Source organism: Salvia hispanica, chromosome 6, assembly GCF_023119035.1.
Source record: "Salvia hispanica cultivar TCC Black 2014 chromosome 6, UniMelb_Shisp_WGS_1.0, whole genome shotgun sequence".
NCBI classification, from domain to species: Eukaryota; Viridiplantae; Streptophyta; class Magnoliopsida; order Lamiales; family Lamiaceae; genus Salvia; species Salvia hispanica.
Genome location: NC_062970.1, coordinates 4,520,144 through 4,535,467, shown reverse-complemented (window position 1 = coordinate 4,535,467; position 15,324 = coordinate 4,520,144). Strand labels below are relative to the sequence as shown.

At 36.2% G+C, this 15,324-nt stretch overlaps 1 protein-coding gene across 1 annotated transcript; it reads right to left on the bottom strand.

The window, feature by feature from the left end:
* Nucleotides 1-8,420: 8,420 nt before the first annotated feature.
* LOC125194522 (zinc finger protein 6-like) lies at nt 8,421-8,963 on the bottom strand. Its single transcript, XM_048092786.1, has one exon. It carries the CDS (start codon nt 8,961-8,963, stop codon nt 8,421-8,423), a length of 543 nt encoding a protein of 180 aa, XP_047948743.1.
* Nucleotides 8,964-15,324: the final 6,361 nt, after the last annotated feature.

Sequence of the window (15,324 nt, the reverse complement as noted above, 5' to 3'; positions counted from 1 at the left end):
CGACAAAAAAACATATCGTCCTTCGCCCTTTCTTTGAAAATTGGTCTACGACATTTTGATGTAAGTTTCTCTATGCCAATAATAAATGATTTCTCTCTTCTCAGAATGAAGATTAAAAAAATGATTGGTGTGATTTCAATGGTCGTGACAAAGTTTTCTATAAATAAAGGCTTTTTGTTCTTGTTCTAAGTTAATTACTGCCTACCTCCCACATTCAGATTTAATTTTATGCGATCGTTTTATAAAAATAATAGTAATAAATAGTTAAAGTGGAAAAATAGTAAATTAAGAGAGAGAATAAAGTAAAAAAAGACCCTTCTCTACTCTATTTTATCTCTTATTTTAATATTTCTCAATTTAACTATTTATTACACCCTCCGCCCCCCAAATATTGTCCCACTTTTGACTTGACACGAGTTTTAAGAAATGTAATAAAAAGTGAGTAGAAAAAGTTAGTGGAATGTGAGTCCTAGTTTTATAATAAAATATGAGTAAAAATGAGTTAGTGGAATATGGAGTCCACTACAAAAAATAGTAAAAAGTGAAATGAGACAAATTTTGTGGGACGGACGGAAATGGAAAAATGGGACAAACTTTAAGGAACGGAGGGGGTATCATTTTTACAAAACGAGTGCAGAAAAGTAAATGTGACAGTTAATGCAGAACGAAAGTAGTAAAATATTTTATAGGTATGAGATTTAAGAAATTGGTGTTAAAAAAGAAAAAGAAAAAGTAAATATATATCTAATCTCTAAACATATACTCCCTCCGTCCGCCATTAGGAGTCTCATTCATGGACGGTACAAGTTTTAAGAAATGTTAAGAAAAGTGAGTAGAAAAAAATTAGTGGAATATATTAGTTTTAAATGAAATGTGAGTGAAATAAGTTAGTGGAAGGTGAGACCCTATTACCATTTATGGTAAAAGTGAACCGAGACTCTTATTCGCTGACAGACTAAAATGAAAAAACGGGTTTCCTATTCGCGGACGGAGGGAGTACAATTTTTTAATCTTTGTGCCCAAAAGTTTTGCCCCAACTTAAGAGCACCCGCAATGGAGGCCGATCGCAAGGGCCGAGCGATCGGCCTCCCCATCGGCTCTCTAAGGCCTTCATTGTGGAGAAAGAGCCGATGGCCACCCACCATGGGCCGATTGATCAGCACAGCCGATCTCTCCTCCTCCTCTTCTTTTTTTTTTTTTTTTTTAAACTTTTATTCATTTTTTATCCCCTATATATAATCCATTCGTTATTCACATTTATCCCACTTCATTTTATCTCACTCTATATTTTACTTCTCTCTAGTCACAATGTTTTTTAATATTTTTATTAATGTTTTTTGTTTGTTTTTTCCTATATTTTTTTTAAATGTAGGATGTTTTCTTTTTAATAAAATTTGCTTTTTTATTGAGTTGTCTTTATTTCTTGTTATTATATACCATTTTATTTCACTAAATTATACTCCCTCCGTCCCAAGATATTAGACTCGTATACCATTTTGGGGTGTCCGAACATATTTGAGTCATTTCTATTTATGGTAAAAATTTACTTTACTAACAACTTCACTTACACCACTAAACAACACCTCCTAAACTCCTGTGTCGAAAAGAAGTGGGTCTAATATCTTGGGACGGAGGGAGTAAGTGAAAAATAAAAAATATTGTTGATATGTAAAAGATATAGACTCTGAGATAGGCTTTGGGATGAGCTCTCATTGCAGGGAGATAGACTCTGAGATGGGTCTGCTGACATGGCAGGAAAAAATGTAGATACGCTCTGAGATGGACTCCGGAGATAAGCCACCATTGCTAGTGCTCTAATGGAGATGGAAGGAGTACGACTTAATAATCTTGGAACAAAGACTACTACTCCCTCTGTTCCACGGTAAGTAAGACACATTTTTAAGCACGAGTTTTAGAAATATAAGATATTAAAGAGTTAGATTGAAGAGTGTAAAGTAAGGAAGAGAATAAAATAGAGAAGTAATATCATTTTTCTAAAATTCGTGCCTAAAAGAAGTGTCTCACTTACATAGGGCAAATAAGTTGGTGACACACATTCCAACGAGTCACTAGAAACTCTCTGGACTATCGTGCTATTCCACTGAGTCGCTAGGTGTGCACCCAGCGAGTTGTTGGAACATCCCTGGAAGTCAATGTCATTCCAGCGAGTTGCTGGGAACTTCAAACTCCATTTGGGCATAAACGTCCCGAGGTCCATTTTCTCATCCATTTTTCACCTAATTAAGCTAATTTTCTACAAATCTTACTTTTGGTTTATGGAGTTCAATTTTCACTAACTCATTAAACCCACATTCTACTATAAAACTAATAGTACTATATAAATGTGGAACCCAGATTCCTTAAAAAATTAGATGTGATCATGTCATTTCATAGCCAAATATGCACTAAATCAAACAATATATATCTAATCTCTAAACATATACAAAAACAAAGCCCATCAATACTCTATTTTTTCAGGTCGTGTACCTGAATTCCCACCTCTATACAGTGTATCATGACATTTGGTATCTTATAAATTACCTTATTCATAGCATAATTTTTAATTAATATTTCTGATTTGAAGTGTTCTAAGTGGAGGTTGTCATTCTTTTTCTTCTTTCTATTTGATTTTGCATCCTATTTATTGTTATTTTTGCACTACTATTAGTTATAGTACAATTTTTTTTTAGCAAATTAACAGCTATTAATATTACAGAGGTTATGTTGCGAAGGAGATGTTGGACCGCTATGTGGGGTTGGGGGTGGTTTTAGGGTGGGTGGTACAATATTTATAGTATTTTTTTAATATAAAATTCCAACTCCATAAATACAATAACATTTCCATTTTTCATTTCATCCGTTATCTCATTATAAATTGGTAAATGAATATTCAAGATTTTTTATACAAGAAATAATCAGTTGATGAGGATGGATTGCAACATTAATTCTAAAATAGAGTAAATTAGTACAGTATTAATTTTTTCCGTTACAAAAAAAGTTACATTTACCTAGCACCGAAATGCTAGTAAAAACCCCAAAGTGCTAAGAAAAATAGAGTTTTCCGAGCACCTAGGGTGCTAGCCAATTTGCTTCCTCGGAATTTATACCAAGCACTTATCCGAGCAGAACACTAATTTTTTCGAGCACGTAGTAGATTCTAGGAATTTCCTAGCACATTCTAACGGTGCTCGGAAATTTGCTCGCAATTGCCAATAGATATCCCTAGCACGTTGATCGTTATCGGAATGTGCACAATTTCTTTTATATTCCGACAACTAGGCTCACGTGTTAGGAATTTTGTGCTACTTGAACAGTGTTTTTTTTTGTTTTGTTTGTGGTGCATAGTTAAATTGGATTCAACTTAATTGCTCCAATCCATAAATGGCCAAGTTGGGTCAGCTCATCGAAACACTTAAGGCCATCCGCATCCCTGTTTCTTAACCGTCTCATCTCTTAACTATTCATGGGCCACACTGTACTTTTCAGCTCATCTCTTAACTAAGAGACATCACATGTATCCCTCCATCTCTTAACCATCTCTTAACTATTCATTCAATTTCATTTTTTATTTTTAATTCCAACAAATTCAATTAAAAAAAACACACTTCATTAAATAAAATAAAAATTACAATTTAAAAACCTAAAAAATAAAAAGATACATAATTTAAAATCCTAAAAAATAAAAAAATACATAATTAAAATACTCTAAACTAAACTATAAAAACTACTCCGCCGGCGAATCATCCCCCAAAGTCGGCGGTGCACCCAAGTTAGATCGATCCCGAATACCAAGTTGAGCTCTGCATATGCTCAATTCCGTCCATATGGGCTTCAAATTAGCGACGATTCATTTTTGAAGTGTCGGCCATCGTAGCGACCAGGTACATGGACATAAGGCTTTGTGTAGCTCGTGCACGTGCTCGAGCCCGAGCCCGCTGGCTTGATTCGCCGCGGCCCCTCCCCCTCCCTCTCCCTCTCCCCCTCCCTCTCGCCGCCTTCGCCGCCTTGGTCCCTTGCGGCCGACGTCGTGCACCGGAAGAAGACCCCCATGCATCATCGGTTGGCGTGCCCTCACGTGAGGTGTTGCCTTCACCGCCATCACTAGACGAGTAGTGGCCACGCGCCGTGTGCTTCATGCGTTTCGAGCCCGACTCGACACCGCCAGCCCACCTTTCAAGGTAGTGGACTTGCGACCAAACATCGACAAACTTGAAATCTTTACTTGACGTTGTCTTTGAAGACCCGCAACGCCGCTCTCAGAATGTCGGCTCCACTTGGCTCCGCTTTGATAATTCGCCTCTTACTGCCCTGAATATCGCGCAAAATTTTTTGACATCTTTGTCGCATCGGTCCCAATGACTGCGGAGCATCTTCACGTTGCGGGCAAAGGTGTTCTTCGGCCTTCGTGCGTTATAAACTTCCCAGGTGAAACACTTGTTGGTTTGTTGATTCGACGGCAGCGAGGATCGTACGAGGCCCAGCCGATCAAGCGTCGTACGAGGCCAACGTCTCGTTTTGGCTGTATGGATGGACGACTGCCGTCCCCACAACCTCGTGGTCGCCCTCTTCCTCCCTCGGCATTAACGCCGATCCTGCTGGAGCGGAGTCGGAGCCTCCACCTATTGGCCGGTCGGGCGAAAGTGCGTTCGGGTGGCAAAAAATTCTCCGGAATTTTGGATAATCCCGACGATTGCCCGTACCTCTGGGGGAGAGGGACGATAGTATGCATCCACATCAAAATGTGGTGTTTGGTACGCCGACGGAGTTGTCGAGGCTTGGGTGCCCGACGATGAATCGGGAGTACCCAAAAAGTTGTACATGCTCGCTCGATGCACTTTTTATTAGCACTAAAAATACCTGCAAGTATACAGGGTAGATCTAGTATAGCTAAAGGTCAATACCGGGATATCGAACACGGGGAATATAATTGCAACTGACTATCATGTACTAAGCGTCAAATACTATCTAGAGAAACACTTTTTATTAGCACTAAAAATACCTGCAAGTATACATGGTAGATCTAGTATAGCTAAAGGTCAATACCAGGATATCGAACACGGGGAATATAATTGCAACTGGCTATCATGTACTAAGCGTCAAATACTATCTAGAGAAACAAGAGTTTCGGTGTGAAATTTATAAAACTAGACATAAAGTAAAACAATAAAAGCAAAGAAGATAGAATTAGGCAAATAGAGGAATTTCAAGGATAATGATTTCACTAACTCTTTAGTTATTCTAATTAGTTCTACGTTCATCCGACTCAAGTTTTACCACGATCTCTCCCTATCATGCATCAATACTCATGTCACAATTATTGTATGAACATATAAGATAAACCAATCAAAGCTATCACTGATCAAAGATTGACAATAATCAAGGTAACGACCAATTAGTCGAACAAAAGTTCAAGAAAAATCAAGTGGAAACGAGTTCTGAAAATTAAACATAAAAAGAACTACATAAAAGTCAATTACTATCAAATCACAAAATTCTATTGTTTAGTAATCCATAGACAGATGAACTAAAACTATAATTAAAGTACGAGACATGAAATAAACAAACAAAACCCAAGGATGAATCTTGAAGTCTTCATGCTCCTCTTGTCTTGCTTCAATCTCCAAGAATGGTGATGGAATGATGGATGAAGGAATTAGGGTTGGAGAATGGAGGGAGGAGCCATGAAGGCTCCCCCTTTTGGGGGCTATGGAAGGGTTGAATTCTATGAATGAGGTTATGGGGTATATATAGGCTTAAGAAGGATTTAAATTTGGTAATAAGTTTCCTCCAAGCATTAGGAAATATGTAAATTTCGTTCCCCATAGTAGAAGGAAAAGATTTGGCTTCACAAGGTAATATCTTCTTTCCTTCTTTAAATTTACGCCTAGGCTGCATCTGACAGCTTTGTGCGACTTTGGTAGAACAGCTATAACTCTCTTCACAGAACTCTGATTGAGGTGATTCTTGTACCATCTTAAAGCTCTTTTCAAGACGAAGAGAATGGTGTATATATCGCCCTGATCGAACTTCAGGATCGCCAGAAAATTGAGTTTGAAGACAGCTGTCGCGCGCCGCGATTTTCTGTGGCGGGCCGCCGCACCTTGGCCGGCGGTCGCCGCGCGTAGTCTAGAGGCTTCTGACTCCTTGTGGCGGTCACCACGCACTTCCCGGCGGTCGCCGGGTGTGTCTTTGTCTCCGCTAAGCGTCGTCGGTCGCCGGAAGTGTTGCGGCGGTCGCCGGACGCTACCTAAAGCTCTCCAGATTTCCTACTTCTCGTTTTAACTCCCTTTTTAAGCTCAAATATGCACATTTCTCACAAAACATGTCAAAATACCAAAATAGATAAAATATGCAATAATGGACATGTAATGCAATTTTGACATTAAAAACGGACCACAAAATGGCCTTAAAATAGTGCAAAATGCGAGCGTATCACTCGCCCAATCGTCGAACGAGTTCAAGTCGAACCCGCCGGAGCGCCGCCTGCCGGAGCCGCCGCCGCTGGAGTTTCCATCGCCGGACATTTTTTAACAATTGGAGAGAAAGGAATATATGAGTGTAGTGAATGGAAGAGGAATGAGAGTAGTGTTTGTGTGTAAAATGGTGAATGGAGTATGAAGTATATTTATAGAATAATAAAATAAAAGAAAAGAAAAATTTTAAAAATTCGACCGTTTGATGCAACGGTCATTTGACCGTTTAATTTTTTTTTTATTAAATTCGAATTTTTCGAATTTATAAAAAAAAAAATTATTACGTCATAATTCCGACGCCCACTCGCGGGCCGGCGAGTGGGCGTCACGCCACCCTCCAGCGCGCGCCATGTAGGGCGCGCGCGTCGTCTCGCCAGCTCGAGGCCGGCCTCGCCGGCACGCGTCGCGCGACGAGATGTCTCGTCTCGTCGAGACGAGACGAGCGTTGCAACGCTGCCTTGATGTTGTCTTGTCTCGTCGAGACGAAACCGAGACAGCATCGCGTCTGCGATGCGGATGCCCTAATGGGTGAAAAATTCATGCCCTACTACAAATTCTCGAGCTATCCCTTAATTTGGTGGCTCGTATGTGAAGGTTTTGAATTACCTATTTTCACATAAATTCTCGAACTATCCCTTAATTTGGATTAATTTATTTTTATTTAGATGTAAATTTTCTTTCGATATAATCGATGATAAATACAGTTGGAGGACAAAGAAAGTTTGTGTCAATCTAATCAGTAATTGACAACTATGGTGTATTCACTCTGGAGTATCGAGATATAATTTAAAATTAAGTTATGAGATTATTTAGTAAAATTGTAGAAGGGGATTGACTATGACTAACTATCACATACTATCCATCTCAAATTAAGTCACGAGATTCAATCTCATGAACCAAATATAATACAAATTTAATCATGGGATATAATCTTACAAACCGAACATCTCCTATGAGTATTTGAAGTTGGCCAAAATACACTATTTAAAAACTAAGAATATATATAGTATTCAAAAAACATTACTTCATGATTACAAATATTTATAGACTTATAGTTGTGAATTATAGCCAAAAAAACTTAATTAAGAATATTTCTTCGTTACTTATACTAGCTACTACAATATCAATTTGAATATTTTATAAACTTCCACTATACTATTATTAATTCCGTACTGTTTAATGTACTATTGTTTAAGGATAGTTTCTGTCATTGACTCATTGTCATTCAATAATACTCCATCTATCTTATTAAATACTGTATAAAGCATTTGCAATGAGATTTAATAATGCTGTTTTGAGAATTAAATGGGATAAAGAAACAGAGATGATATTATTTTTATTTTAAAAAGTGTGTTACTTGAGAAAATCCAAAAAATAACGTGATACTTTTAGTTGAACAAAGAAGATAACATATGACTTTAAATATTTTTACAAGATGGAGTACCAAAAATGACCATAATATTATATTGGACTTTAAATATTTCTAAAGGGCATCTTTTTTTGTAATGCTTATTAACGAAAATGGGCTCGACGTTTGAAACCTTCTCCCTAACTATTTAAAATTTGAAGGGCTTGGATGATGTTTTGAGCATTTTGGAATATATTTGTGTGGCTTGATCCGCTTTTTTATTCAGCCTCAACATGAGTGTAATTTGTAGATTAAGTAGAACTTTATAGACATGTGTTTATTCAACTATACTACACACCAAAAGCAAGAATATTTTTTACTCTATTTCCTTCATTCTTTTACTTTTTCATCGATTGATGGACCTATACTACTAAATCCAACATTTGAGTATGTTTTGATATAAATCAAAATGTGGAATTAAAAAAGTTGGTTTTATTGTTTGAATCTAGAAAAGTAAAACTGATATGTAAATGTAACTCATTGGAAGAAAGAACTGATTATGAAAGCAATCACATCTAATTAATAATTAACACAAGTAATCACAAATGCAGATCAACATCCAATCCCTCGCTGCCATCTGTCATCAGCCCCTGTCTCTGTGGCCCCACCTCTCCCCGGCTGGCATATCCAGCCTGATGCGGTTGGGCCACGTGGACACTGCCATGGTACCTCAGGGGTACCCCTGACAAAACGCGAGGTACAACCGGCGGCTGATGCCCATCCTGTGATGGGAGCAGTAGCCGCCCACCCCCGCCGCCAGACCGGGCTCCGTGGGGCCCGATCAGGTGCACTGCGGCGGCCCCCATGCGCCGGTGATCCGCGAAGAAGTGGGCCCGCTTCGCCCGTTGCCTCTCCTTCTTGTGCGCATTCTGGTGGCCACCCAGTGCCTGTGAGTTGGCGAATTTCCTGTGGCAATGCTGGCACTCAAACCTCTTGCTCTCTAGGTCTAGCGGCGGCTGCTGATGGGCGGGGGCATTTTGGTCATTTCGCAGCGAGAATCCGAAGATCTTCATCACGGATGGTGGTGCATGTGCATAATCTTGGTGATCATGGTCACATGTAGATGATGAATGCTCATCCATCAAGGAGAAAAATATTGTTTTTAAAAAAAAAAGGAAATTTTGGGTATGAGGGCAAAAGTTTGATGTATGCATGACCTTGTAGTAGAATTAAGTGTAATATATATGGAGAGATATAGAGAGAGAAATGTAGGGATTTAGAATGGGATGGACACTATTAGCCCTACATGAAAAAGCAAACACATTGTGAAAAGTTGGTCAGATGAAGAATCAAGGCCTAAATATACCTGTAACAGAAGGTATGTTAGAGCTGCCTAGATTTTAACTAGCCATGCATTTTTTTTTTGTGTGTTTTATTTACTTTATTTTTAAAATTCTAGCTAGGCTAAGATCCCACTGCATTTATGTGTAGTGGAACATTCATATTACACCAAACTTTTTCAAGAATTACTGTGAATTGAAAATGCTAATTTGTGATTAGTGTGAAATATGATCAAACCTTGAATGATTTAATTGTGAAAACACTAAACATGGAGTTGGGCCAATCATGTCTACAGATGATGATGACCAAATCTTGTGCAAAATCCAAGGTTTTTGTCTATGTTATGCATACTCATCCCCCACCTATGCTTTGCAAAGATACTCATAGAGTATAGTTGATTTCATCAGCCAATTGATTGGACTCTAATCAAATGTGAATGCAATATAGTCTAAAAACGTGATTCACATAAACAACCAAAAAAATGATTTTATGCCTACTTTCATATCACCTTACACACACACACACACACAACTTGGAGTTCTTGAATTCTAGGAAACAAAATATTTCATAAGAAAGTGAATGGCAACCTAGCTAGAACTAGAACTAAACAAGCATGATTTCAAGTGATGATGATGATGATGGCTCATTTAATAATTTTGATGATTATTTTCCTTTTCTTGATTAAATTAGAGCATGTGAGAAAATGGGGTCAGACCACGTGTGGGTGTCGTGTTTGTGGGCTTATGCCAAGTACTAATGAAGGCAAGGATAAGGCATCAAATTACTCCAATATTGCATTATATAGTCTTCTTTGGTTGTTTGTGATACAACCCCTTTTTTCTCATGTTGTTCACAAGTACAAATAATTCTCTCCTGCCCACTTTGTTGTCATCCACAATCTCTCTCTGTCAAGTACATGTGTGTGCACAACAAACCCTCCCACTAAGCAAAGATTCACAATTTTGGAGTAGGGCATCTTGTGTTTCTATCCCTTAAGCGTGATGGATTGATGATGGTGTGTCGACAAGACGACATTTCTTGCTTGGATAGGACGAAACAAGAGATAGGGGAGACAGAGAGTTGTGGCGAATGGCCTAATCCGAGGAATAGTGCAACCGAAAAGACCTTAAGGTTGACGAACTTACCATTCTCCATCAAAAACTCATTCCACACTAAAACCCTAATCAAAACCCTAATTTTGTGGTACAAGATTTTGTTGCTGTAGCAAAGGATATATATGTGTAGTGGAGGATCGAATTTCAATATCTTTTGTTTGCTTTTTGTCAGCACATTTTCAACTAGGGTGTCAATTTTTGATCAAGAGTTACATCATAAGATTGCAAAATCAAAGTGATGGTCCACCTATAGCATCTAGGTATAGCCGCTTCATTCTAGCCTAGCAACCAAGTGATCGCGATTGATCAGGTCCGGTTGGATGTAGTATCCGACCATATGCATGTATCAAATATTTTTATTTACAACAAATAATTACATAACGACCGGGAGGTGTACCAGCAGAGCAGTCGAGCACATGTTAACGTTGACAGGCATCAACTTTCTTTTTATTATGTTCCCAATTTCCGTTTCTCTCACTGGCGGTCTAATTTTCCACCGTCTCCCTCCATCTACATTTTATTATGGATAATAGATCCATGAAATGTAGGGTTCGTTAGACACAATAATAGTAACATGTAATACAAGATAAATCAAAATGAAAATTTGTTTAGGATTAAATTAGTTATACGGGTGAATGTGGAATTTATAATCATGTGAAAAAATATAATATTGTCACTATATGCATATGATATATTGTTAAGGGTCGAGCTTTTAAGAGAAAGACAATTGAACAAGAGATAAGATTAGGCGTGATATTTACTCACAAATAAATATGGTAATTGAATGAACTCGTAGAGTATAGGTGTTAGAGAGATAAGTGGTACATAAATATGTGATAGAATGTGAGAATGTGGATAGTGTATTATATTAGATGATTGGCTTTTGAATTAAAATTGCATAATTTAATTTATAATGAATAGTTAGTAAATGTATAATACTTCCTTCACCATGCATTTGAATTAAAATTGCATAATTTAATTTATAATGAATAGTTAGTAAATGTATAATACTTCCTTCACCATGCACTAGGTGTCCCATTTTTTCATTTCCAATCATCCGGCATTACATGTCTAATTTACTTTTGTAGATGAGTTAAATCCTGCACCATGCGCCTGGTGTCCTACTTTTTCATTTCCAACCATCCGGCATTACATGTCTAATTTACTTTTGTAGATGAGTTAAATCCCGCACCATGCGCCTGGTGTCCCATTTTTTCATTTCCAATCATCCGGCATTACATGTCTAATTTACTTTTGTAGATGAGTTAAATCCTGCACCATGCGTCTGGTGTCCCATTTTTTTCATTTCCAACCGTCCGGCATTACATGTCTAATTTACTTTTGTAGATGAGTTTTAACGTGTAACTATAAACTACTCCATCCGTTCAAAAAAAAAATAGTTTCGTTTTGTTTGTTTGGAATGTCTGTAAAAAATAGTCTTATTTCTAAAAATGGAACGTTTATCTCTTATACTTTTCCTACTTTTTCTTCTCTTTCTCATACTCCCTTTATTCACTTTTTCTCCTTAGCTCTCTTACTTTATCCACTTTTTCTCATTCGCACTCTTATATTACCAATTTTTCATTAAAACTCATATTACCTACAAATGAGACTATTCTTTATGAACGGAGGGAGTATGAGATATAGATAGAAAAAATGGGATAAAGTGAGACAAAATTAGAACAAGTGGTGAGAAAGTTTTCCTACATATATAGAAATAAATTAAACTAAATTTGGTGGACGTACCAAAATAAAAAATATTACTACGTAATTAGTAACCAGTCAACCTCATTATAATTCCAATAATATAAAAAGTGAGCATATTCAACTAAATTTCTATACCTACACTCCTTAAAACTTGAGCTGAGTCAAAGTGAGATACATATACTACGGAATGAATGAAAGTATTATACAAAGATTTGAGGATTCTCTAAACCCATGTTCGCATGTTTACATGCCCTTGAAAGTTGAATCAAAATGATCTTGCTAGTACATTGTGAAAACTCAAATGTAGACCCTCGATATTAATGTCCTTACTTTTTGTTGATTGGAATATTTTTAGATTGGAATTAGCCAATTAGGTAAGGATTCTCATACATCCTAGCTAGCTACACATAGCTAGTGACTAACCACCATTGAGTTGCTTGTCGGGCTCCGATGAATTGATAGACAAAGACTAAATCGGGTTCGACCGGAATATGAATCAAGCCTTACACTGATTTGATCTTATATTTAATGCACACCCTCAATCGTGAATTAATTGCTTTTGATTGATAATGAGTAGCATTAGCTTATTACATTGTGAGTTGTCGCGTCGTGCCTAGATAATTGAAGTGAGATACCTAAGAGATGACTACAAAAGTGTACCATTGATGTATAGCAAGATAAAGCCATGTCAACTTTTAAGGTGCTGCCTAATTAAACAACTATGGCTTATCACAATTGACGTCACAAAATAATTTTGTTTGCTAAATTACGAAAGGAATTGCACGAGTGAAGGGCCCTTTTTGTCTCTCCACATCTCCCACCATCAAATGTTTATGTGGATAATTGTTGTGTGTGTCTCTCTCTCTTTGTCGTATTTGTGTTTGGGTATGTGTGGGGGGAGGGATTATGATATTCTTCATAGTTATGCTATACATACATTAGATGGAATATTTATAGTTATCCATGCCAATTGGATCATTCTTTAGAGTTTCATATCAGTCATATGTTAGTGTTGTTATTATGTCTTCATCTAATGATACGGAACCGAAGTTATAGATATGAAAATAGACATATACATATATTTATAATCACACGATGAGCATATAACACAATAGTTAGAAATACTTTCATGTTATAAGATTTGTTTTCTAAGGTCGGTTTAATCCTGCAAGTGAACCTACTACTTTCGGTCATGTGCATGGTCAATTCGATACTGGAACAATTCCTTGACACACAATTCAATTGGAAAAAGTTAGGAGATCTCGATTGAACATATGCATTATATTTAACAAAGAGTGTTTTCACATGTTTTATATATTATGAGACGAATATGTACAATATAAAATTAATATTTAAAGACAATTTATTCAGTATGTTTAGATACTTTCGAATTTCTAGACCGCTACCCACACCTGGTGCCATCCCCTTCCCCCCGGTGCCCCACCCGACATCCCCTCCAACCGCGCACTCTACTAGAACTCAAAGGTGTGATACCCTCGCGTCTCCTGTTACCGATGGTATGATATTTACAACGATTGATTTACCTAATTTATGAATCGATTTACATTCAATAGTTTGCAAATCAATCCGTGTATTTTCCATAATTATGGGTTATGGCATCATTACCTTTACAAGACAATTCTAACTGTGAACTTCCCAATAATCAGTTTATGATTTTTGATATGATAATAAACAATATAAATCTCATCAAACTACGATATAATAAAGTGATTTGCATTTACAACATCCGAATACAGAGGTATTCATTTTTAGTGCAATTAATGCCATTGTGAATGCATGAATTTTCACGTGAACCTAAATCTCTTTTGTGATGACCAAAATTTACATTTGTGCCATATATTCTAATTGAATTTCCACTTATTCTTTGTTTAAAGCACTATAAGTTTGATTTTTTGTTAAAAAAAAGATTCAATTAATGTTGTGTTAGCACTCTGATAATAAAAAAATCTGACTTCAGCTTAATTTTATGAATATCATGATGGATGGATAAATTTGCACACAACAATTCCATGTGAAATTTGTCAGACAAAACATTACGAAAGTGATTTCGTGGAAATTCCCATTTTGGGTGTCTTCATTTTTGTTAAAGTTATGAATGACAGTGATGGATCAAGAACTTCAATAGGAACCTGTTTCAGATATACTCCATATTGAAACAATTATTATCATTATTAATTTTTAAAAAGACCATATCATATGTTCACGCATTTTGTAGTTTGATGCATGATTAGTTACTTTCAAAAAGACTAATCTTTGAGTGCAGTTTTTTACAGGATTCAAACATGGCTGATTTAAGACATCACTCAAAATCGTGTCCAAATCCTTGCAAGAATCATGTGGAAAATGGCAGTAACACACATGCTGATGTTGCTCAGAGCTGGAACACCTCAAACTCATGAGTGATAACTTCATTTGCAAGAGATGAATTTACTTGCTATTTGTCGTTAAAATCGCAATCTTTAACAGAAATTTGTACGTTATGAAATTTGGTCGTAAAACTCATGAACTTATTAGGCTATGTAGTGAATTTCCCGTGAATTCAGTTTTTCTCCAAATTAAAACGAAGGTCGTAAAAATTCCCATAATTCATGATTTTTGCAACAAAATTTTAAGTTCATAGTATTAAGAGTGAACTACAAAAATAGTCTCTGGACTATGCGTTTATCTCGTCAATGAATCCTGGACTTTAAAAATATCCCCAGACAACCCTGGACTAAGCGTTTATCTCGAAAATGGTCCCTTCTCACTATTTCCTGACAAAAATACCCTTTTGGAGGGTTTTGGAGGGTTTGGGCAATTTGGTCTTTTTACATTTTAAATATGATATTATTTCAGTTATATACTAAATCTGATATTATTTCAAAATTATCATTCTTCTTCCCTTTTGGCATCCTTCACTTTGTTTCTTTATTTCAATATTAGATTTAATTTTATAAAATTTAATTTTAAAATTTAATTTTAAAATATCAATAAATTTTTTTTAATTATTAAAATTACTATTAAATAACAAATTAATAGTTTTAATCCATATTTGATAGTGTCTTATATTTAATCAATATGGTACGACGACGTCTTAGTTTTAATCAATATTTAATAGTTTTAACCATAAATAGATCATATAACACGATTTAGTCAACTTCATAATATTTTTAGTCAAATTCTCCTATACATTAGATGCATATTTATTTCGGAATAAATCGTGTTATATGATCAATTTATGATTAAAATTATTAAATATTGATTAAATCTAAGGTGTCGTCGTACCTTATTGATTAAATATACACTATCAAATATTGATTAAAACTATCAATTTGTTATT